The 26,551-nt window shown below is 29.3% G+C and overlaps 1 protein-coding gene across 7 annotated transcripts in view; it reads right to left on the reverse strand.

Annotated features, from left to right (window-relative positions):
* LOC129911576 (small conductance calcium-activated potassium channel protein) overlaps positions 1-26,551 on the reverse strand; it is a 233,909-nt gene that overhangs the window by 39,988 nt on the left and 167,370 nt on the right. For 4 of the 7 annotated variants that reach the window (XM_055989409.1, XM_055989407.1, XM_055989411.1 and 1 more), the window contains 3 exons: positions 15,464-15,600; positions 2,371-2,590; positions 2,170-2,271 (listed from right to left, as the gene is read on the reverse strand). In XM_055989409.1, coding sequence (XP_055845384.1) covers positions 2,170-2,271; positions 2,371-2,590; positions 15,464-15,600 — 459 coding nt within the window. The remainder of the gene's footprint in view (positions 1-2,169; positions 2,272-2,370; positions 2,591-15,463; positions 15,601-26,551) is intronic. The other 3 variants (XM_055989412.1, XM_055989413.1, XM_055989414.1) reach the window with 1 other exon arrangement.

Genomic DNA, 26,551 nt, shown 5'->3' on the forward strand with positions numbered 1-26,551 from the left:
TAAAATTACTTTTCGTTAAGCGTCGCACCCTTAACGGGTGTGACGTAAAAAATCGATTGAAGCTGTTTTGGTGACTCTAAAAAAGCAAAATGCAATTTTTTAAGTGAAAAATCGTGGATTAATACCTTAATAACAATTTTGCTTCTATAATGCCTTACAGAAGCAACAATTGCATTTGTAAAGCTTTATAGAACCGGGTAATAATTCAAAGTTTGGTTAACTTGCCAAAAATTACCATTTAGTTATTTAAAAATCATATTACTGAAGTATCTTCACCTATTTTCTTTTTTAAATTGTTTAAAACATTATTTAAGAGTAAAAAAAAATTCCGGGAGACACAAGTCAAATTCTACAAATTTCAAAATATTTGTAAATTTTTTGTATTTTTCTGTAAAATGTTTAAAACTTTCCATTCACCTAGTTCCTATGGTCTTCCGACTATCTTTCCATTTTACAATTTTCACCAAAGAAACAGTTTTTAATGCACGAATATTCGTCAAAATTATCGGGGTCATCAAAATCGCTTTTCTTTTTCATAATGTAGGCATTAAACTTGCATAATTTCATTACATTACCACCCTTCCCCCCCCCCCCCCCCCACAGTCACAACTTATGAGAGTCACAAAAATTCTCAAAGTTGTGATCTCCTATGGAGCAGATCGTAACAAAAATTAACAAAATTACAGATTCATAGGCACGTTCATTTTCATTTTGCTCACAAAAATAACTTTACTTTTCCGTTTTTTCTTTTGTTGATAAAGTCATAAATACTGAACAAATAATGAACAGCTTTTAAAATAATGAACATTTGTATGTTTTTGAATACAAAATAATTCATAGTGAACATTTACTTAAAATAATGAACAGTTCATTATTATAATGAACTCTTTGGTTGTACAATTTCAAAATGGTATTAACAGATTTGAATATCAGCAAGCAAAGAATTTACGAAAAAACATCGAACCTCAGTTATCAAGTTGAGAAAGCCGCAATGAAAGTCTAGCCGCAGAATGAGTTGGGGTGGAATTAGTATGTTAAGTAACATCTCAAACATTTACTAAACAAATTAAAAAAACCTACTCAATCCAATGAAAATCATGGCTAATGTAGATGACTTTGAATACCATTAACAAAATTTACAAATCACAAAGCTTCCGCATTTTGTATCAGTTTCAAAGTCGTATATGATAGAACATACACCGTTAAAAAAATTAATAAAAAAAAACTGATACAGATTTTGGCGCAACTTAGAAAACACACAATGCATTATACAATTGAAAAAAGCTCATCAGAACTGTTTTGGAGCAACATCTATTTTATAGAGTGATTTCTTCAATTTTACTCTCTATCTGTGCCGTGGAAGGTGTTCACTCCAGACAAATTTTTCAAAAATCCGGAAATGCAACCTTCTATTGATTTATAGAAAAATCGTTTACAACGATTGTGAAATAGGCGGAACTTAGGAAGATAGGCATTATTGATATCAGCGATTTTGAAGTTATCCAAACATTTCAATAAAGCTTTTTACGGCCTTTAGTCCAAACAAAAATTTGGCGTTTCGTCCCGGTGGAGCTCACTTGGACCCATCAGTTGACTTATCGTGAGACACCTTGTCAATACGCAAATTTTTATATTAAAAAAAAATGATATCCAGCAAGATTAAGATTTTAATGATTAAAAATGGAAAAAAAACAAATGAAAAATTGAGAGATGGAGTTTGCCGACCCACCCTCTCCCATTTAAAAACGTTGCACAAACGTTTTCTAAAAACTGCTAATTATGTAGGAGATTATTTGAGGGCCTGAATTTAGCATGCAATAAATTTTACCTAAAAAAACACTCTGACACTTTTCTATAGACATCAGAAACTTATTTTCGAGATAAAATTTCAAAATTACAAAAAAATGTACAAAATCAACTCAAACTGTTTTTAGTTTTTCATAAAATAAAAAAAAACACAAAAAAAAAAAAAACTAAACTCACAAATCACATATACATACTTATTGTATACCCATACACCAAAAAAATGCCATATGAGTTTACAGGAAAAAAACGGTTTTAACTTTACTTTTATTTGTATACGCACAAAGCGAGCCAACTCAAATTTAGCATTACACAGGTTTGACAAAAAAATTACAGATTCATAGTATTATATTTCAAATCACTCACTCTCACCTGCACTTCCAAAGCGTGATAAGCTATAATAAGTCCTAAAAGAATCACAGTCGAAACAGATATTAATGTTTTTAACGCCGTTGAATAAAACGAAGCCTAAAAATGTATGAAATGCAAAAAAATATAGTACAGAAAAGTATTGTTTATTAAAATAAATCCAAATTTGAAAAATATATTAAATACACAAAATCTTACCTTAGTATAAATTTCAGCACTACTTAATTCATTTTCAATTACCATTACAACAATGCCAAACATCCCCATGACTAGGGCATAATCACTTATACGTTTTCGTTTTTCGAATAAAGCTTTTCTTCTGCCTAATCGGTATCCTACATTGGGTTTGTGCTTCGCAGAATTTGTTGATGGTTTTCGGGAAGTATTACCGCCAGTCAGTGCCCGCTCCTCCATGTACCTAGAAAAAAAGTTTTTTTTTTTTTATAAAGTAATCAATTGAAGTGAATTGAGTTGTAAGAGAGAGGCAAGTTGAGTTTCATGTCAAGTTAGCAAAAAAAAAAAAGACAAAATCGGTTTAACGTCACTTCCAGTATAAATTAAGAGGATACACCGGATTTAGAGAATAGACATTGTTTGGCAGATTGAAAATAAGTTTCTCCTATACTCTGTACTGCACAAGTACTTATATTATTTTTGTGTTTTTCAAAATAAAGCTCATACACACTCTCTCTCTCTCTCTCTCTCTCTCTAGAGATTCTGTGTAAAGTGAATTTAATTCCTGTCTAAGCTGTTTATAATGTTAAGCGACAAGTTGACGATGCAAGTCTGAGTTTTATATCACTTTTACCTAGGAAGGTAATTAGAAAATGTACATAAACATACATACGTTTGCACATATTTAAGTAGAGAAAAATATAAGTGGTAGTAGGTTTTTATAGTTAATGGTACCTACAAGAAAAAATGTTGAGGGTTAATTTTCGCACTTTAAAAGTATCTAATTATGTTAAATGTCGTTGTAGCATAATCAGACCTTTAGGTATGGTATACATGCCTTTAGTGCATCTAAAAATAACTTTTCTTTTTTTTTTAAACTGCCCCAATGCATAATGTATGTAGGTAATTAGTTTTTTTTTTTCACAACGGGTTTGTGTTTTTAAATATTTTTCTTTTCAAATTGTATTCAGAATAATATTAAATTGGAAAGTTCTGGTGTAGTTTTTTTTTAAGGTTAAGTTTAGTCGAAAAATATTTTAACAAGAAACATTAAAAATTTTAAAAAATTGTTTTTGGCGAGTTTAAATAAAAAAATCTTAAAATCTGCACTTTTGAAATTAAAGAAACTTAAAATACATCTTTTTCTTTTTTTTTCAAAAAGTATTGGTTTTTTAAGAATTTTTCAAAGCTCTTTTCAGTGGAAGCCATAAGTTGCACAAAAAATTGGATGTATACAATTTAGTTCTTGCTTTCTTTTTTTTTTCTAGAAATATTGATGTAAGAAAAATCTGAAATTTCGTATGTTTGTCATCAGAAATGTTTTTTGACAACTTTAGAATCCTATTCAGCACCATAAAAAACGTACATTTAGCCGTTTGAAAAATAAAACATTTGATTTGTTGTTTTAATGAGAGAATTTCAATTTTTTCTGAGAGTCGAGAACACAAAAGATCGATCGATTTATATCCTACCCCTAGCATCCGGTGATGTTTGGACTTTCCTTAGAAAATTTTATAGTTTCGCATTTTTGATACCTTGAATCTTTAATTTTAGCATTCAAAAAGTCAATTTTCCTATTTAACATAAATGTGCTAACCGATTAAGATAAAACAAAAAAATGTTACTCATACACCCCAGTGACCCATTTGAGCAATCGATTATATAGAGGGATTTACATGCGAACAAGAAAATGATTATGATAGAGATTTGCCTTCCATATTATGCCGATATTTTCTTGAGACTCGGAGAACTCAAAAATAATGAATAGATGCATCATTGGTGATACCAGGGGTCGCAGGAAGATTTTCATAAATACCTATAATTTAGCAAAAATGTAAAAGAAAATACTCTTTGAACTGCAAGGGCAAGTAAGGCGAATTTTATTTTTATTAATATCAGGGCTTATGAGCTTACGAAAAGGAACAATTGTATGCCCTTCAAGTTTTGTTTATGAGAAATACTCGAATTTTTTCTCATAAAATGCAATAATTGGGTTTCCCCTTCACGAATATGTAGGTATTAAAAGTATTTTGTGTTTCACTACTTCTTCTTTTAATACAAAAAAATAAAAAAATGTAAGCAATACAGAAAAAGTCTTGCAGTCTTTATAAGGGTAAGTCTTCTGGCTATATTCCAAACAAGTCAAGTATTGCAAATTTACTCATGTGCGGTTAATGGAGTACTGCCAACGATAGAAATTTGATGCTTTTACAATCAATTTCACAATTTTTTATTTAAACCACTTCACTATTATTTGCAGAATGATATCCATATTTGTTTTTTTTTTTTTTTTCAACTAAGAAAATGAATTATAAATAATACCTAGTGAAGGCATATGAGACCAACTTTGAGACTTTCGTTTTAATTAAGGAACTTACATATGTTCTTCTAAGATAACTTATGTCATAAATGCAAGAAGCTCAGCAACAAAATTTCATTAAGTAATGAACTTAAATTGTATACGAGCGCGCACAATGTGCCGTTTAGGGAAATTGTTTTACATATTTTAAATGTTTTCAACATCTTATCATGTGTGCCATAGGGATTGTTAAAATGAAAACCAAAATCGTAGACACGTGTAAGAATTTTTAACAACATTTTGAACTTGCTCTCAGTTATACTGTTCTGACGTGAGTCGGTTTTTAGTTTAAGAAAAGAGTCAGAGTAATTACACTGGTCAACAAAATATAACTTTTTTTTGCCACAAGAACCAAAATATTCTTTTCTGGGGTGCTGAATCCCAATCTGAAGTCAGAAAAATATTATTGGCCTATGTTTTTAAAATATTACCGTTATAAAATGCTAAAAATCGTCATTTTGGTTGTTTTCGAGGTTCTGTTTTTATGTGGGGTAATTCATTATAAACAAATTTGTAACGGTGATTATAAGAACAGATATTTTTCTTTCAAAAACATGTTTAAATTTTTCCGATATCTCTTTTATTGCTAAGATATCGAGATATCTTAAGTTTCAGTTAATAAGCCAAAGAGAAACTAAACTTAATCTAAAGTTTAAGTAACTGATCACAGAATTTATGCAACAAGAACCAAAATATACTTTTTTTGCATTTTATAACGGCAATGTTTCAAGAACGAAGGCTAATAGAATTTTTCTGATTGCGGATTCGAGTTTAGCAACCCAAAAACCTTCAGAAAAGTATATTTTGGTTCTTGTGGCAAAAAAAGTTTAATTTGGTTGGGCTGAGTTGTTTCTGATTCAAAGACCGTTACTTAAATTTTAAATATCTCGGGCTGTAAAAGAGATATCGAAAATATTTAAACATTTTTTTAAAGAATAAAACCAGTTCTTATAGGCACTTTTACAAATTAATTCAAAATGAACTACCCCACATAAAAACATAGCCTCGAAAACAACCAAAATGACGTTTTTTGACATTTTCTAACGGTAATATTTCAAAAACGGAGGCCAATAACAATTGTTTGACTTCAGATTCGAGTTCAGCACAGCAAAAACTACTAGAGAAGTATATTTTGGTTGTTGTGGCAAGTGTTGACCAGTGTTATTATTTAAGATTTCCGGTCAGTTTTTTAGCAATTATTTTTAAGAAATAACTAAAAGTTTTAAAAATAAAAGACAATTATACGTAAATTAGTAAATGTGTATCAGAATAAACAAAGGTAACCAAAAGTAGTTCAATAGAAGAGCCAAGCTCGAGAAGCAAGGAATCACTAGATCAAACCGGGCGGTGTAGGATTATTATTTAATTTTTTTTTAACATTCGCCTGCAAAGCTCTTGCTGCGACCGGTCGGTGCCCCGCAATAAAACAACTTTAACATACATAAATGTTTAAACATTTCTCAGCATATTTGTATGAAATGTTAACGACTTTAAAAAGCATCGTTACCGTAGAAAATGTATCCAAACGCTGAACTGAGGTTTAAATAGCAGATTATTTTCGTTTACATTAAACTTCAAATTGAAATGAGTAAAAGGTAACGCAACTGTAAAACTGAAAAAAAAGATGAAATGAAGTTTAAACCAAAAATGGAGAGTAAAATTTTACTGTGAAACTGAGGGTAAGGGACTCTTTGGTTATAATGAAGTTTAAACACATGTTTTATCTTTAAGAATTTTTTGACAGAATTTTGTGTATTAAAATCAAATTTCGATTGCAATTTTTTTTTAGAAAATGTTTCGAACTTAATCCAAATAAACGAAAGTGACAGTTTTATTTAGATTACATTTTATTCTTTGACCTTAAAATGACTACCATTTCTAACAATACACAAATTTATTTTTTAATTAAACATCAGCTTTTAAACTTTTTTGGAATAACTTCAAACTTAAAAATGGTGTATTTACATGAATTTCAAACCCGTTTAAAGTGTTTTTGTAAAGTTATATCCACAATTTTACAAAATAAAAAAATGAAAAATCTACCTATATTCGTTATAACTTATTTTTCTGTACATAACAAACACTATAAATTGAAACCACTCTACGACCTCTTGAAATATAATAGGGATTCCTTTGGAAGTTCAAATTAAACTGAAATTATAAAAAAAAAACGAATAGTTTTCAGAGTATAACGATGACAGGATGTCTGAAAATATTAAAACAGTTAAGCAAATACGGTTCTGTTTGCTTTGTATAAAAAGTTAAATATTGCAGATATTTTCGTCCACCATCACCACCACTTCTTGACACGCACTTATGTTCAGTTTTTCGTTATGTTTACTTAGGTTTGTTTTACTTAATTTTCTTTAGGGACTTTTGGTATACCAATTATTTTATTTTTTTTTTGTTTTTTGTGTTGTTGTTGTTCTTGTTTTATTCCACGCATTTGGCATCGAATTTATAATAAAAGAACAAGAAAACACGTGATGATGATGATGATGATGAGACCACACTGTCTATAATACATTTTTTATTTTACCTCGAAACAAATACTAAATAACTATACTCGTAGATATAAATAAAAACGTCGTCGTTAACTTTACCTAAGGCTTAATCAACAAAACATAAAACGTCACTTCTGTCACCGCCCATTACTTCTACAATTATCCTGAAACGGTGTCAAATCAATATACTTTGTCCGTGCTGACAGCATTTAACTTGTTCGTACTCTGTGTGTGACACAATATCCTTTGCATGAGTTTTGTTTATTCAAGTAGTATTGTTTTTCTTTTGGTATTGTTTTTTTTTTCTTTTTGTTTGTTGTTGTTATTTTCGTGTTCTTGCCGTTTTGGTTGTACTTTTGTTTGCCTTAAAAATAATAGAACATAGGAACCTAGTTATCTAACTTATAGAAAAAAAAAAAATAACAAAAATTAAACATTTATACACAAACAACAACTACCGCGACCGTAAAAGGTCATCCTTGCAATCACAATGATATATCGTTAAGTAACATTTTATTTGAATATTGACACGACGACGACGATGGACAACGACATCAAAAGTTCAAACGACCAAAGGTCATTTGCAGATGTTCCCAATCTATCCTAATTATTGGAATGTTTTATAAACGTTTATGTCAACGCAAAAGCACTTAAAGGGTCATCAAATGTCGCTCATGATATATATTTGCCCTTAAAAAAAAAAAAACAATGTAATCGAGAGAGGTATGAAAAGGGAGTTTTTTTTTTTTTGGGTGAACGCAGATTTTGAAGACCTTCAGAATATAATATTAAGCTACAAATAATTGGTTGACCTAAACGAACAAATCGATATGGCAGATTTTATAGAAGAAGTTTGAAATTTTTGTAAATGGTGTGATTTAGGGAATTTCTTTTAAAAATAAAGGGATTTCCTTTTAACTCGAAAAAATTATTTAGTTTTTAGCCTTTTTTCAATCTTTTTAAAAAATTACTCTTTGAGGATTTTTTCTTTCCCCGCAGTAGGCAGTACTCCTGAAAAAAAAATCTCAGTTGTTGGAAGATTGATTTGAAACCGGAACCTCTGTATTGTGCCTAAGCCTCATAAGCCATTAGCTGTATAAAATTTCCATTCATCTATACGCACGTTACAAGTCAGTCAATAGTTGCAAGTGTTGAAAATATCTAAAAATACTACAACTAATTACAATAAAATTGAATTGTTTCGAAGTTGTTGATCAATATTGTAAATGAGAATTGTAGAATTGTCAGAAATCTCCGACATTTTAATTGTCAAGATATGGGAATATAAAAAAATTGTCATGACAATGAATTGTCAGAGATTTTTTTTTTAATTTTCACGACATAAATTCCCCGAAAAATTTGTTGTGACAATTTGTGTGTGGGACAGACAAAAATATACCAATTATGTCATGTTGTTGACAATTGGGACAGGCAAATGAGTTTCGGTCGAGATGTGTCTAGTTCCATTAATAATGTCAAATAATTTATTTTCAAGTGATGAATATCATGAAGTACAGGGAGGTACGGTGGAATATATTTTGGTTAAAATCAGTCGACCCATAAAAAGAAATCAAGCCCTTGATACAAAGGCAAAAGTATTAGGTCAGTTCCACAGTCAGTCTCAAACTGCCGAATTTAGTAATATTTGGTTATTTTCGGTACCGAGTCTATTCCAAACTTCAAAAACTGTGTAGAAAAAAGCGATCACGAATATTACATAGTTTTTCACAGTTTTAGACACCTTTTGATAGATTTTTTTCTCTGAGAGAATTTTCTCCCCACTTCTAAAGATTTGACACACTTCTTAATTTAGTGCACAACAAATTTGGAACAGACCTATTATGAAAGCTACAAAAAAATTGTGAAAATATGACAGTGACAATATTATCTCAACAAATTTGTCATTATCTGACAAAAGAAAAAATTTTCATGATGTAATCTATCAAGGGTCACGGTAGTGCCCAGCCAAGTTCTCTTTGCAACTTTGGCACTACACCCTTATTTACAGAAAATAACTCAGGCCACTTGAAATTTTACACGGTGATAGGACTTGTGGTGTATACAAAGGAAAAAATCGAAAATATGAGATTTTTAATTCAGGGGGCGTGGCATCCGTTCATTTTCGCTGAATTTTCATCAAATATTATAGAGCACTTCTGATTTGAAAAAACTTTAAAAATCGGTAATTAAAAGAAAAATTGTCAAGAGAACAATCAAAATTTTATTGATACGAATTTGAACCCATAATTTCAACATAGGAGAACTTGGCTCCTTTTTTAACAGTAATGTTTTTGTTGTGATTTGTATTTAATTGATAAGTATATATGTCGCCTGTCAACATTTGTATTTGTCAGACTTTTGTGAAAAATTTGAAGATTCGGCTTGTATTTTAATAGGCAGCTACTTGTTGTAATACATGTAATCTCCAACTGCACATACGTATAGATTATTAAAAAAAAAAAACCAACCTATTTCAATCATTGATATTTTTTTTAGCAGCTTTTATGACTGCCAGGGCCTCTGCTGTGATAAGAAAATCTCAAACAGCTTCCTATGTCAAGAGTTTTAGACAAGAGCTCACCACAAAACCTAGTGTAAATAACTTATAACGCAGGTCACGGGCTTGGAATCTCTTACATGTTATAATGTGAGCCCCACACAGCTTAAAACCTTTTTTTGTTTAATAAAAAAGTAACAACTATTTCTTGGGGTTGTCAAAAAAAAAAAATAAAGGCTCAATTGGAGATCAAAAGCATTAATGAAATTCAAAAACGGTGTTGTTTTTGCAACAATTTTTGAAAAGCGACTTTTTCGAAAACTGTGAGTGTAGAAAAGTAGTTAAGTTAAGGGGTGTTTCAAATTAGTAATTTTGATGTTCATTGTTAACAAAAAATAACAGCATTGAGAAATATTAACTTAACAGCATCTAAAAGAAGTTACAAAAAAATACTTTGCTATCTACAACGCAAAATTATATGTATGTATATTGAAAAAATCACTGTTGCAAATAAATAAAAAATCAAGTAGGTATTTGCAAAACGATAGAAATATACCTACTATTATTTTAAAACTTTAAAAGAAGAAAAACACACATCATAAAATTTAAGTTCAAAATTATATTTGAATAAAATAAACTCCAATTGAAGGTTGAAGAAGTGAAAAAAAAATAGCCATATCATTCCATTTCTTCGACAGATGATAATAAAACCACTCTCTGAAAACTTTTCCTTAAAAAATTCAACTGAACATCCTATTCTGGTGGACTGAAAGATGCCAAACATATAAATGTACGTACATACATATATTGCGTACCAACAATATGTTGTAAAATAAAAGCTTATAACTAAATTAAATGTGAAAGACCGACAGTTGGGTTTGGAAACTTTTCAATAAAGTAAAGTTTTCTACCACACTATCCTCTTTCCGGTGCAGTCGTGTAGAATATAAATTATGAGCAAAATAAACCTCAAACAAAAACCCTACACACATAGTATACCCACTGCCACACACAAATGTCATCAACGAATTTTATCAACATAACACAATCAAGGACAGAATCAGAAAACAAGACTATGAATTTCGTTGTCGGTTGTTGAAATAAAATGGATTTAAAAAAAAAAATCATTTTGGAAAATTCTGAAACTTTTCCTAACACCAGTATCTGCAGAATTATTTCAATATCTAAATGTTTTTCATATTTAAAAGAATTGTTAAGAAAAATCTGGGAAAGGGGTGATTTTAAACTTCAGTTGATTGTTTAGCTTTATGTATTTTTACTTGCTATTTAGTTCTGATAGGACAAGTTTAGGATTCGTAAAAAATCAACCTCGTGATACTCGCAATTTTGTCTGTCCATTTATCTCTTTGTATGTCTTTATCTATCTCAAGCTCTAGCCCAAACTACTAAAGCGATTTGCTTAAAATTTGGTAAATTAGCGTTTTGTGCGATTCCTTATAGAGGGAAAATTAAACTTTTTTCCAAAAAATTACGGAACTTGCCATGACCAAAATCGAAAGAGTTTATTTCTCTCAAAAACGGCTCATGCGATTTTTATTGAAAAACTAAAATAATAAATAAAAAATAAAAATAATAATGAACTACTAAAAATTAAGTTCTCTACTTTTAAAATAAAAAAAAATATTTTTTGACACGCTATTGACGTTACTTGCCATAAAACTGTATTACTGACTTTCTTATAAACGGCTTAGCCGATTTCAGCGAAATGTTTGTATTCAAAAAATTTAAACTTTATATCACCATGTGACATTTCTGTAACAAACCAGAAAATATCCTACTGAAAGCCTTCTGAAGTATGTGAATTGTTTTTGATTTTAATAACTTAATTTTTAAATAGTTACTACTTCATCGAAATAATTCAACATTTTACCCAGAAATGTCGATATAAGAACTTTATTAATAGTTTATTTTTAAAGTTTGGTTTTCTTGAAAAAATGTACCAATGCTTACAAAAGTAAGAAATACGAAAAACATATTTTTTTCTCTCTTAACTTACAGGGCTATCTTTTCTGATTAGCTATTGAAAAATGTCTAACATTTCGGTACTTGAAAACAGCTAAAAACAATTTTTGTTTTGATCCCTAAATGTCGAAATATATCACTAAATAATGAAAATATAAATTTTCTAAAAAAATATCGCTGGCTGAGAATTATAGGGTTGTATGTCAACTGCCCTTTGTTTTGAGAAAATCGATTTCAAAGTTTTTTAAGGCGGGTTTTTGGATAAAATAGTTACATAGCAGTAAAGTATTGATGCATCTTATAAAGGACAATAAAAAAGTCATAAAACCATGAAAAACACATTAATTTCACCACAAAAACGAATTCTATGAGCATTTTTAAAAAATGACATAGAACCTTTCTATGAAAAAGTTTGTAAAAAAATTTGAAAAAGGTTCTATGTTCAACATTGAACCTTATTGTTAATGTTAAAAATGTGACTTCATCGTGAAATAGGCTTTTATTTAATTTAATTTTATTCAAGTATGGCACAAAACACTCAAATTCTATTTTAAATAACAGAAAAAAGAATACCACAAATCACGTTGTTGCATTTATAAAAAACAACAATTCCTGATTTTGTTGACTAAGGTACACAGAAAACAGACATGCTAAAAACAATCGGATTTTTGCATGCTTTTTTTGACAAAAAGACAGTCGTCAAAATGTATGCCAAACAAAATGAAAGTTTGTTTAATCTTTTAATTTTAAAAAGAATGCACATAAAATTAATGAAAAATCATTTCAATCTTAGCAGATTAAATTTTCTTAAGAAGAAAATTCTTGTTAAAATGAAGTTCACTTTGATTTTAACAAAGTTTAAACAAATTTTACTTATTTTTATTAGAAATCTTATTAATTTAAGAGGATTGGATTTTAGAGGAGTATCACTTTGATTCTAAGTGCCTTATTTGTGTCCATGTATAACGTAAATTTGCTTCAAGTTAAAAAAAAAAGTTTTATTCGATGAAACTATTAATAGAAATAAACTAATATAATTGTAAAGATGAATAACGAAGAGTTCACTTCGGTTATAGAGTAGAGTAAAATCTTGACCTTTGAAAAAAAAATACTCAATTTTCCAACTAAATACAACTAAAAATTAGTTAATTTTTTGTTTAATATTTTTGTTTTTTGGGTACTAAGGTGAAAGCTGAATCTCGTTTGCAGTTTATGTTTGTCGGAAAGTAACTTTTTGGTAATTTTTGAGTTTTGCCTTCTTTGTTTTAAGGGAATCTAAGTGTATCTTTAACTTTCGGTTTATTAATACGAACTATGAAATTCCCAACCTCGATTATGAAAAAAAAGGTTTCAAAAAATCACTTCCAATTCTTGGAACACAAAAAACATTACTCTAATTTAATTATGATGTAAGAATATCTGGGTTAGGTAACCCGAATGAATTATTGCAAAAGTTAAGGTTGGATAATACATATTTTAGTTTAAAGAGTACAGAACGAGATACAAAAATTCTTTGCTGTTTAGCAAAAGCCCGAGTGAAATCCGCTAACTTTATAGTCAATAGTTGATAGTCAAAAACGACGAATTATGGAGCAAAATCGTCGTTTTTGACTGTCAACTATCGACTATCAAGTTAGCCGATTCCACTCGGGCTTTTGCTAAACAGCAAAGAATTCCCTGTTGTTCCATACCAGCAAAAACATCAAAAGATCTTTTATTTTTACTTCAGTTAAAAAAAAAGATCATTTCCATAAGATTTCATTTTGAAAAATTTGCGCAAAAAAGTTCTATGTAACTTAAATCAATGTATTTTTTTTTTGTTTGAAAAAAAAAAAATCAGTAAAATTGTTCTATGTTGCAATTTGAATAACATAGAACCTTATTATATTAATACATTTATGTGAAATCATGAAAGTTGTATGTCTTTTTAACCTGTATCGTCGCCATTAATTTTTTTCTAATTTTTTTTTTAACTTTATCTGAAAGCCGTTGAAATTACGAAAATGTTGGTGTATAAAACTCATTTTTTGTATTTTGTATGAAATACACCCTTATAATTCTCAGCCAATTTATGAAAGGCACGTGCTTATGGGTGGTTAATTTTAAAATACATGCTCTTGACATATAAAGGGTTAAGGGAATTTTTCCAATAAAAAAAAAAATTTTTGGATTTAAAATAAAATTCAAATTTTGCTTTGAAAAATCAATTTTTCGAAAACGGAAAACTGATTTTTTTTTTTAAGTTTGTTTTTATTTTTTTTTAATTTTTTTTTTTTTTCAAAAACAACTTTTTAAACGATTTTTTTTTTGTAATAAAACATATTTTGGTATACTGAACACTTACTTAAGTCATCCATGAATTTTCAAAATTCATTTGAGAAGTAGCCAAAAGTCGTGCAAAAAATTTGTTTTTTTTTTACATAGAGATCATTCCGTCGTTACGTGTGGGACACTTGAAAAGTGAATTTTATTGTTTCTCTTCAAATTCTACTCATAATTGTAAAAAATGTACAATGATTCTCATAAAACCAACTGTTGTTAAACAAGAATGTCAAGTTAGAATAAATGCCACATGTTAACCTAATATCCTGAATTTCGACACGTTTCGAAGAACTAACATTGGCTCGGATTACTACCTTGTGGTTGCATAGCTTCTGATACGGTTATTCAAGTCAGCTGAACAAAGTTCGAAAATTGTACGAAAATCTATAAAGGCTTTTATCCAAAGAGAAATAAACAAACAACTGTTTGAGAAAATTTGTTTATTTTTGTTTGATTTTTGCTCTGAAAAACTCTGTTTTGTTGTTTTGCTGTAATATTTTCCGATCTAACTTCAGCATTGGAAACTTTTATACATTTTTGAAAACTGCAATACCGGGACAAATTTTTAAAATAATAAACCAGTGTCACACCATACAAATTTTTTTTTAAATATTGAGTTTTTATAAAACTTTGAAGAGAGGGTACATATTATAACAAGAAAAGACAAAATCAGAGGATTTCTCAGAAAAATGTGGTTATGGTTCACAAGCAAACAATTTTGATTCTTTTTGAAGAACTTTCATCGAAAAAATCGATATTTGTTAACTATTAAATTACTTGAACTTGAAAATCTTATAGATTTAGCTGCATATCGAATGGTAAAAATGGATTTGTGAACGATTTTGTTTGATTTTATTTTAGCACATACATTTTTTTTAAATCTTTGGCTGGAGCACCCACTGAATTTTTTGTGACCCCAAGAGGTCGTGACTCACACTTTAAAAAAACACTGCTGTAGGCAGTTTCGATTTCGGCGGTTTTGTCCACCAAAAAAAATGTGTTGTAAATACATTTTCATTCTGTGCTAAATGAACTCAGCCTAATTTGTTCCATATATACCCCGGTTTTGTAACCTTTTAATCCATATAAAAGGTCTAGCGATCTCAGAACATAAAGCACCTCAATTTTAACCTAAAAACTCCAAATTTCTTTTCTTGAATTTAAAGTTTACCGGAATACTTTCAACATAATAGTTTTGAAGAACGTCTTTGAAAACTCCTTAGGGATTCATAAAATTACTCAAAAACTTTTCAAATTTCCAAGCCCTAGAGGATTAAAGTGACTCTATTCAGATTGATAACTTTATAAAGTAGCTAAAAGTGAGCGAGTTACTATAACACGTATAAAGCTGATAATAATTTAATTTAAATTAGGTGTATCCTCTTAAAATGTTGCTTGTTAGTTCTCTTTCAACTTTTTAGATAAAAATTAAATCTAAACTAGAAAAATTACCTTGGATAATCGGAGTGGATGCCCACTAGCGCTTCGGCTGCTTCTTCGTTGCATCCAGATGAGATCTGTTCCCGATTCGCAATGGAAGGTGTTTTCATCGAGCCAGGAATTGAAAGTGTAGATGCTGGCTTGCGGAGCTATAAATTGAAAGAAAACAAAAAAATGAAAAATAATGATTATTAATTTTAATTAATTTTCTATTCTAAAGATAAATAAAACAAGAACTATAACAGTGTTGGTGCGCTCATTCATATCAATTTTGCATGGTGTGTAGTTTTGCACGAACAGGTGATAACAACATTGTGATTTATTTTATTATTTTTTTTTTATTATTATTTTTTTTATTTTTATTTTTAATGGGTAAAGTGCAAGTGGGGCTTCTAAAAGCATTCGGATATATGTATGGGAGAAAACTGGGGCACCTAGTGAAAATACAAATACAACATAATTCATAACATAACAGATTACGGGTGCTGAATCTTTGCCAAGGCAAAAATATAACATATTTCAATTCCACACATTTTTTTTTCTTACATTAAAGGTGCAAGGGTTTGGGTGAAATCTAATCTTAAAAATGTTATTATGATGATGTTTTTAATGCGGTTTTTAAATAGATGTAGAAAATACTATACTTGTTTTTACTTTTGTGGATGGAATAAAAGATATAAAGAGGATTTTGTAACCACATTTCGTTACATAAATCAATTTCTCTAAAAGGGTTTTATAGAGTTGGCATTTACTGATTTCGATGCTTATCTTTATGTGCAGACCTCATACTTAAAACCTTTACCAAATTTTCTTTGGAAACAAATATTTTCAAAAATGATTCAATTTTTGAATTTTTTTTATAAATTATTTTAATATTTTTAAGGTCTTTAAAATCTTCACATGTTCCACAAAAAAAAAATTTCTAAAAAGAAGCTTCTATATAAATAAGTATGAAATTGAAAACATAAATTGGATTTAAATTTTTTTATAAAAAATTCAAGATGAGTTTTTGTCTTAAAAACGTGACAAATTTTTTTTTTTAATTTTGAATTCGAATTGAGATTGTTAAAATATATTAGAGAAGTAGGTACACTGCCGCTCATCTGAATAGGTTCACATTTTAGTTCATTTTACATTTGGCCTGTCTTGGTATTTAATGCAATGGCACATCTTTTTTATGTATGTAACGAGAGAACATCTTTATGCGCTTAGTTTAGGAGAAAAAAAATTGTCTTGGGGCCTACCGTTCTTCTCACACAGTAGCTAGACCAAATCTAGTCATAAAATCAAGCATATTTTTTGGCTCATCTGAATAGGTTCAAAAGCAAAAATGTTAATAAATGATGAGTTGCGTGGGTCTGTTGGACTCAAAATTGTGTCTGTCAATAAATCTGATTGTGTATAACCTGTAAGGATGAAAACGGGTCGTGAAAAATCTTTAGGCGCGGAAAAAATGTGGAAAATAAAAGAAGCCTTTGAATTAGACCGAAACCAACGATGCATTGGGACAAAAACAAACACAAGTTAAAATTTAGTAAGCAGTTATGTGCGCAATATCCAAGGGTATAGAAACAACATTAAAAGTCGATGTAACTCAGTCACAACATGGGCCGATAGATGTGCAATGATCAGAATAGCATGACTTCGAGCTAAAAATTAAGCTGAAAACCGGTATAAAATGCAGTTTAACGACGGCAAAACGGGTTGTCAGAAGTGGTAAACATTTGAGGAGAACAAAACTTCGCAAAAATTATCAGTTTACAAACCACGAACAGAAACTCACCTCCAATAGTAAAAAAAAACTCTGTTTGAAATTGCAGATCAAAAGTTTTGTATGAGGAAATAGCTTTGCACTTAATGACATTGCCTTCACAGCTATGTAGACACCTTAAAATAATGCTTCTCTCTACGAAGCTCATAAAAATAGGAATTTAGCCCTCAGGGCCCACTTAATTCATTTTTTTCCTTTGAAAAATCAGCGGTTGCAAATTCGACTTTCACGACAATTTTTTTTTTTTTATTGGAGGTGAGTTTCTGTTCGTGGTTTGTAAACTGATAATTTTTGCGAAGTTTTGTTCTCCTCAAATGTTTACCACTTCTGACAACCCGTTTTGCCGTCGTTAAACTGCATTTTATACCGGTTTTCAGCTTAATTTTTAGCTCGAAGTCATGCTATTCTGATCATTGCACATCTATCGGCCCATGTTGTGACTGAGTTACATCGACTTTTAATGTTGTTTCTATACCCTTGGATATTGCGCAAATAACTGCTTACTAAATTTTAACTTGTATTTGTTTTTGTCCCAATGCATCGTTGGTTTCGGTCTAATTCAAAGGCTTCTTTTATTTTCCACATTTTTTCCGCGCCTAAAGATTTTTCACGACCCGTTTTCATCCTTACAGGTTATACACAATCAGATTTATTGACAGACACAATTTTGAGTCCAACAGACCCACGCAACTCATCATTTATTAACATTTTTGCTTTTGAACCTATTCAGATGAGCCAAAAAATATGCTTGATTTTATGACTAGATTTGGTCTAGCTACTGTGTGAGAAGAACGGTAGGCCCCAAGACAATTTTTTTCTCCTAAACTAAGCGCATAAAGATGTTCTCTCGTTACATACATAAAAAAGATGTGCCATTGCATTAAATACCAAGACAGGCCAAATGTAAAATGAACTAAAATGTGAAACTATTCAGATGAGCGGCAGTGTATATCTTGTTACCAATTGAATATTCGTTTTGTTGAGCAATGGTTTTTATTTTATTTCATGTTTTCTTTTTAGTTTTTACTTTGAAATATAGTTGGCAACAATAAAGCGAAAAACATATTATTTATTCAAATTTGATATCGTCGGTCTCATGAGAAAACCTCGTAACTCCCAAAATCAAAATTTTACAGGAGAGACGAAAGAGTAAACAAAGAAACGCGTTGTGCAAAATTTGAATTTAAGTCTATTTAGAGTAGAGATGCCGCGAACATTGATTTGGCCAAATACCGAATATTCGGCCAAGGACACTCAGAAAAAAACGTTGGTAATTTCAAAAATGTTATACTTTGTCTCAAGAAAAGACGTGGCTTAAGAAATTCCCAACAACATCGTGTTTTAACGATGAATAACTGAACTACTTTTAAGATAAATTTCTGAACACACTACCTACTACTGCATAAGGTAGACATCTGAAATCGAATTATATACATATGTATGAAGACTGTTCGCCAAGATCGAACGGCGGAGACATTTGCTAAATTTCTACCTTTCGTCTCCTGGGACAAGTTTTTACAGTGAAAGACTACAGTGAATAGTCTACGAAGATAAACGTAATCGTTTACCACCAACAAATGCGGAACAAATAGTTTTCATTCACCACAACTTGCCTCAGTAGATTATAAGTACTAAAATTACAATTTTTTAATAAAACACACATTTTGGTATAATAATTTATGTCTTTTTTCTTCTCCATTTGGTATTCGGTATTCGGCCGAATAGTTAAACTATTCGGCCGAATACCGAATACCTGAAAAATAGGCCGAATACCGAATAGTGGCCGAATGTTCGCGGCATCTCTAATTTAGAGTTTTCGGAATGACCCCAAATTTTCTGGGTTGCTCCGCTGACATATTTTCTAAAGAATGGCATTCAAAAGTCATTTTTGAAAAAAAGTGTAGTTACGAGTTTTCTTATGAGACCGACGATATGATAGTGTTGTCAAAATTGTTACTTATTAAAAACAAATATTATAAATAGCACAATAAAATTTCTAAAAGTATGACGTACTGATTTGTCACTTTTGTACTTTGTTTTTTTTTTTTTATTTTTTTTAATTGAATATGAATAGTTTTAAAACTAAATTAATGATCGAATAAATTTTCGATATTCATTAAGCTAACTTAATCGTATATTTTTCTTTTGATTTTTGACATGAAAGGCACCACTGTACGCTGGAAAAATGTCCTCTATAGGTGAAATAGAATTTTTTTTACGACCAAAACTAACGGAAGTTGTCATATGATTAAAGTAGACACGTTTTTTTCAGAAACGGGATTCTTACGATTTTTATTAAAATTTTGGTGTGTAATTTTGAAAATAAGGTGGTACTTTTGTGACAGAACAATAAACTTAAGCATTTTTTTTTTTTTTGCAGAAGCGCTTATATTAAATTTTTTTAAAATATTGAAGAGACATACATATTTTTTAGATACAAAAAATTTAATTTTGAAAAAAAACTATTTTATAAAAACGGGTTAATGAATTGTTTTGAAATTTTTTTTTTAAGTGTTGATGAATATTTTTTTTCAACTTCTTTGGAAAATTTTTGAAAATTTCTATGTGCCTATCCCAAAAGTAATGGTTCAAAAGAAATATGCTGAAAGTCCAGAATCTCTTCGAATTTGTTTATTTATTCATTCCAAATCTTTTCCGATTGAATGCAGATATTGTGAAATTAAAAAAAAAAAACACTTTCTTAAATACGTAATTTCGCTGCATATAATTAACTATTATTCTTAACAATTCTATCACTTAAACATTGGCTATTAGTTGGGAAACAAATAATTATCAAAACATTTTTTATATCATTGTATAGTTAAGAAAATCAACTATTTAACCGAGTGCGGAACAAAACCAAAATTAAAAAAAAAAAATAATCAAACCGTTTTCAAAAATTGATTTTCAAAAAAAAAGTAGGCAAAAAAAGTAAGAACTCAACAAAAGGGTCTTATTTTCCAAAATTTAAATTTTTGGAAAATAATGTCTTCTTTACCATTATTATTAACTGTATCTACCAAAGACCCTTTTGTTGATTTCTTACTTTTTTTGGCTACTTTTTTTTTTTTTGAAAATCAATTTTTGAAAACGGTTTGATGATTTTTTTTAAATTTTGGTTTTGTTCCGCACTCGGTAAAATTTAATTTTGAGAAAAATAAAAATTAAGTTTTTTTTTCAGTTTTCTTATAATGTTTTCGGTTCATATTCAGAATAAAAAGTACGAGTATTTTTTGTTTTTTAACTTATCTAAGAAGCCTTTAAAAATATGGTTTTAATTAAAAAAACTTTCCCTTTAAGATATTTATTACTCATGACATGATGATAACTTTTGAGTTCATAAATCGATCATTTCCCTTTCGAGTTAATTAGTATCACAATAAAGCAATCATTATTTTCCAAAGAAAAAATTGAATCACAGATGTTTGATGATATTTTTTTTTTTTTTGCTTTTCAAATTGAACTTTTACATTTTTTTTTTCATTTCCATTATTTCTATAAAAGAGTCCTTCGTCATTAAACTATATACCAATTTGATTTGTAAATTCTAAAAATATAACTCAGCGATATTGTATGTAGAGATAGGTAGATTTATAATATTGATTACGGAAGGAACATTTTTTTTTTTTTTTCATATTTCACTCGGATTAGTTTTAAATCTCGTATAAAAGTTCAAACGATGCTATGCTGCTGGCTGCTACTGCTACTGGGGGAGTAAAAAGAGCCTAAATGTCAAGGAGTATAATCATCAAAAATATTCGATTGAATGCGCGAGAACGAAGGTTGTTAAATCCTGATATTTTGCTTTCATAAAGTGGATAATGTCAAAATCCAATCAATGCCAGATTTCCTTTTTGGGAGTGTGTATAATGTCGGAGAGAAGTAAATGGCATTTATTGCTTTACCATTTTCCCTTTTCAAATTTATTTCTTGAAAATTATACTCAGAATTTATATTATATTATAGTAGCTATTCCTCGGGAGTATTGGGATTCTTTTTTTTTTTGCTTTTTGTTGTAAACGGAGCATATTTTTGGATGAACTTTGCCATGAATTGACTGTATAAACGCAAACTGGCCTCCAATAGCTTTTTAAGTGTGGTAATAAAAACATTTGACTCAAGACGGTGACCTGATATTTTTTTGTTTTTAATTCATAATGGATTTTTTTCCGTTGAAGGGAAGGGGGAAGAGGGGTATACAGCAGATGGTTAAGAATAAAAGGAAAATGAGAAAAAGACGAAGTTCTTCGAACAGCCAGAGTATAAATTGAAAACTTCATTAAAAACAGAAGAAATTCAAGTCTGTGAGAATTTGTTTTTATTTTTGGGACTTGAAAGAAAAAAATCACAGTCAGACAGATGCGATACCCCATAAAAATCATACAGAAATAAAAAATAAAATATAATGACAGAAAAGAAGTAAACTTATGGCCGCAATAAATTAAGATTTGAATTCAGTTTCGGTTTTATGGTTTTATCGTTGGTTTAATCGCTGTCCAGTCAATTTTATCAACCTGACACAAGGAATAATGCAATACCTGTTCTAAGAGATAAGCTTCAGAAATAATTGTTTCGATTGGGATCACGGCAATGGAAGGATATAAATCTGACAAATCCAAAAACAAATCGTCCGGAAAAAGCTTTATGGAATATTTTATAACTGAAATTATTGCTTTCGTTTTATGCATTGAATAAATTTTGCTATTATAATTCGGGATTGCAAAAAAAGTTATATTTTATATTAAGGCTTCCTTATAAAAAATGAAAACCTATTCAAAATAAGAAGAAGTGAGAAACCATTATGTTCTTATTCTTAATGTATACAGTGTGATTATCTGGGGGCGAAAACAAAAGCGATACGAGCTTACATAATTAAAATTTATTTAATAAGACCTGAAATACATACAATCAAATATTAAAATACCAATATTAAACCGGTACAACTGTTTTTTAAATTAAATTAAAAAAAAAACTAAACTTTAAATTAGAAAGGGTTTGTGTATGGTTTTTTGTTATACGTGCAGTGTTGCTGCATTGGATCAAGTTATATTGAAAACTTTAAGAAAATTAAGGAAAATGACACTTTGAAACACTACGAAGTGATCGTAAAAAAAATGAAAATTAACGGTACCTAGCATATATATTAGACTGATTAAAAAAATGATTTTTTTTGTTCATACATTGTTATATAGAAAATATTGTTGACGAATAAAAATCTTATAAAAGTTACAGCCCTTAATATTAAAATTAAGTACTGCCGCATCGCAAATTTCTATTTCCCATATTATGATTTACATGGGAAAGATTGTGTTTTTGTGTTTGGAATTTTATAACTTTTAATGGTTCATCAAAAAAGCTTGATTTAATCATTACAAAAATGTGTTTATAAAATTTAAAAAAAAAACCGACGCGAAAAATTAATAAAATTAATTTTAAGCTGAAAAAATAAATAATTCGAATTTATTGAAAAATTCTAATATGGTAGTATTAGGAGTTTGACAGTTAAATATAAAAAGAACTGTAAAAAAAAAAAAAACAACATAGAATGCAAACAATTTGAAAAGTTTGCCAAATTTTTTGCAAAGTTTTTTCATCAAAAAATTAGAAAAAATTAAAAAAAATTTAATTTTATATTTTAAAGTTGAATAACTTCGAAGCGGAGCGGTTTATAAAAAAAAACTACTTACTTAAATTTTTTTTTTTTTTTGAAAAATCAAATTTTGGAAAACGGAGTAATAAATTTTTCTCAAAGTATATTTTCTTTGTAATGGGTCGCCAAATTTGTGTTTTTTTTTTTTTTTTTTTGAAAAAAATCATTTTTTTTTAACTTGTGTTTTTACCCATTTTTATCAAATTATTTTTACTTTGCACATAGGAGTATTTTGGCCGAAAAGCTGGACAAAAGTCGATTTTCTAAAAATCAAAATTTTGAATAAAATTTTTTACAAAGCGGATGGTAAATATACAGGGGCTTATATGTGGCACTCCTTTTTTTTTGTGGAAAATTTTGTGGAGTGACAAAACATGTTCAAAGTGAGTTGTTTATTTTCTGGATTTTTTTTTATTTGTGGTGATTTGGTGAGCATTGTTAGGAGATTGATTGTGAGCGAGTGTGCTTTTAAACATAAAATTTTCAAATGAAAAATACAATTGCAGGTATTGAATAATAGTTAAAGAGTAGTTATGGAAATATTAAATGTTTTTTGTTCAATTAAATGACACTGGGAAAAGAATCTGCCACATATAGATATTTGTATTGCTTTTTTTTTTTAAGTCTAAGTGCTTTGTTATAGTATACCCTTCTATTCTACTTCGATACATAGATTTATGATAACTTTGTCTATTATTTTAATTTAATATGAAAAATTTGGGTGCGAATTTTTGCGATTAACAAAATAATTTGCGAATGAAATTTTCACTTTGAGTAAAAAACACTCATACGCCCTATACTTTTTTTTTTACTGGTTGTTAAGATTTTTCAGAAATTTTCGCTATTGAAATTGATGCATTTGGATTCACTAGGCCTTAAAATCACAATGGTTTCTTTCTAGAAGCCCTAAAATTTTAGATATTTTATTTTTTCACATTTTGGGTGTATGAAATTTCATACTACTTTTTTTAGTTTTTCTTATCACATCCGTTTTTAAAGTTTTTCAACTTATTTACATAAAACCGCCTAGCAAAAATAAATTGTTTTAGGATTCAATATTATAAGAAAAAGGTCACGAAGATAGAAATTATTATTTAAATTGTTTTACTTCAAAAAATAATTTTGTCCAGGTTTTTGATCGAAATACTCCTATGTGCGTTGTCTACACTGAGGGAAAAAAAGATGAGAATTTTGAAATAAAAGTAGAACGGCACTCCGCCGCCGCGGCGGCGTGCTGCTCTTTTTCTACTAGTCAACTCTCTATTGAAAATTAAAATGAGAAACCGCAACTTAACTTAAGTCTGAAAAGAAATTTAAATTTTTCAAAGTATTTTCAACTTTAGTTTTTGAAATAAAATATTTTAAGTCGAATGCTATTATTTGCGCAGTTTAAAAGTACAGAATATCCGATTGAAACCGTATTTAAAAAAAAAACAATTTTTAAATCTCTCAAGTAAAATCCTCAAGTTTGTCAAGTTTTGTCAAATCGTTACAAGGATTTAGAAAATATTTGAATTTCCTTCCTAATGTTCGTCATATTTTTTAATTCAGTCAATTTTTTTAAGTCGAATTTAATCTAACTCGAATCCATCAGACTTCAAGAGTACCAAATACAAATTCAATGTTTTGGATTTATATATTTGTTTCTTTTAAATTTTGATTATTTTGCTGGTAAGTTTTAAAAAACATTTAAAAATTAATCAAAATTTACATTTTGATACCGCAATGCTTTTTTAGCAAGTTTGAATTTCAACATATAGCTTTTTTACAGTTATGTTTTTTTTTTTTTTGAAATTTCATTCATAAACAGATAATCTCAAAATAACACTTTTCAAAAACATCGTCCACATCCATTCAGTAACATAGCAATTCTATTGATATAAAATCGATTAAAAGTAATTTTTATATCTCAACAAATTACTTGTTTTTCTCTTGAAACAAATACAACCATTTCTATCATCAATTTATTATATATAACTTCACTATGACGCGGAAAAACATACATCAAGTACAGATTTAACTCACGTGGCGTCTACCAGTGTGACGCCTGATTTTCCATCTGAAGCATAACTTTACCCCCAAAATAGCCTCATTGAAGCAAATATATATATATATCTTCAGATAACAAGGATATTTATGTCTTGTTGGATTCTCGTTCTACCGTCGTCCTAACCAACACACGGAAATCCAAACAATATCGTAAATTCATCGATACCTACTTAAATGGATTGATTAAGAAAGTATTTTTATTTAGGGAAAGAGAGTTTTGTTGGTAATGGGTTACTTTTAGGTTGAACTAGATTTTTCTACTTTAGACTTGATATATTGTATACGACGACGCACAACACAAAAGCTCCTTTTTGACTTTTTTCTGAAATTGACGTAATTCGCATAAATGGTATTTCGGGCCCATAAGTACCCACTTAAGTGATACGCATCTAATTTGTAACTCTTATGTTGACAGTTTTGCTATAGAACTTGGTTAACAGTTAGTCTCCAAATAAAGAAATCAAGATTGTATAGAAGTTATGGATTTTTTTTTGTCCTCTCTTTGCAACATGTAGGTTAACTTAATTTCTACTTTGTACTCGTATGCGACTATAACAGTAAGAAACAACAAATTTATATTCACCCCGTTTATTTTTTCAGTTGAACAAGCACACAAAATAAGTAGTGGTCATGGGGTCAACTTTTAGTATACACACACAATTGGGTCATGTCAATATAAATCAACTGATTTAACCTATATTTAGTATATTTCCTATGTGTTTCTCTGTGACTTAACTGAAAAATTTATATGCGGAATTACCCAACATGCAAATCACTCGTTCTGATAACTTTCTTCTCTTTTTTTTTTCATTATATTAGTGTATGCATGAAGCCTTAAAGTGCATTATCATAACGATGTTGGTAGGAGGGGGAATAGGAATGAGTCCTAACAGGAAATTATAATAATAACACATCAAGCTTCAAACAAAAAAGAAATACATTATTTTTTTTTATTTAACTTGAAAGATAACGTGAAAATATTATTTCAGCCACGGGTATTGCATTAACAATACTAACCAAAGCTGTCTTCATCTCTTGTCTTATTAGCAAAAAATGGAAATTATTCGTCCATTAATACATTAAGGGTAAACATAGGAAGATAGCGAGACATTCATCGATGAAAATATATCAACTGCATCTCATCTTGTTCACACTCCTTTATTGAAAACACGTGCCATAATTTTAGTGATTTTAAAAAAGACTAGTAATAAACTATAGTTAAACAAATTTGAAAATGTGGTTGTGGAATTAACACAACTGTCAAATGTCACAAAATATACCATATTAATTACATTTATTGCCGCGTTTTCAAATTTTTGATTTTTTTTTTGTCATGGGATGAATATGCATGTGGCCATTTTTACTTGCGATATAGGTACTATATATCAAGTTATGCATTCGTACAAAAAGTTGAGATAACATTTTTCCATGATATTATGATGGTAGAGAATGCCAAAAAAATGGGTCCCGGAAGTCCCCCTGTATAACTAGCTACAGCCTAAACAGATTGACTTCAAATTTGGTATGTAGCATTTTTTGAAGACTCTCCAGAGGGGTTTTTGGAATTAGTTTTTTTGGACTTGTCATATACCGATTTTAATAAAGTTGAAAATGTTCAAAAACGGCTCCA

This window comes from Episyrphus balteatus, chromosome 2 (assembly GCF_945859705.1).
Source record: "Episyrphus balteatus chromosome 2, idEpiBalt1.1, whole genome shotgun sequence".
Classification (NCBI taxonomy): Eukaryota; Metazoa; Arthropoda; class Insecta; order Diptera; family Syrphidae; genus Episyrphus; species Episyrphus balteatus.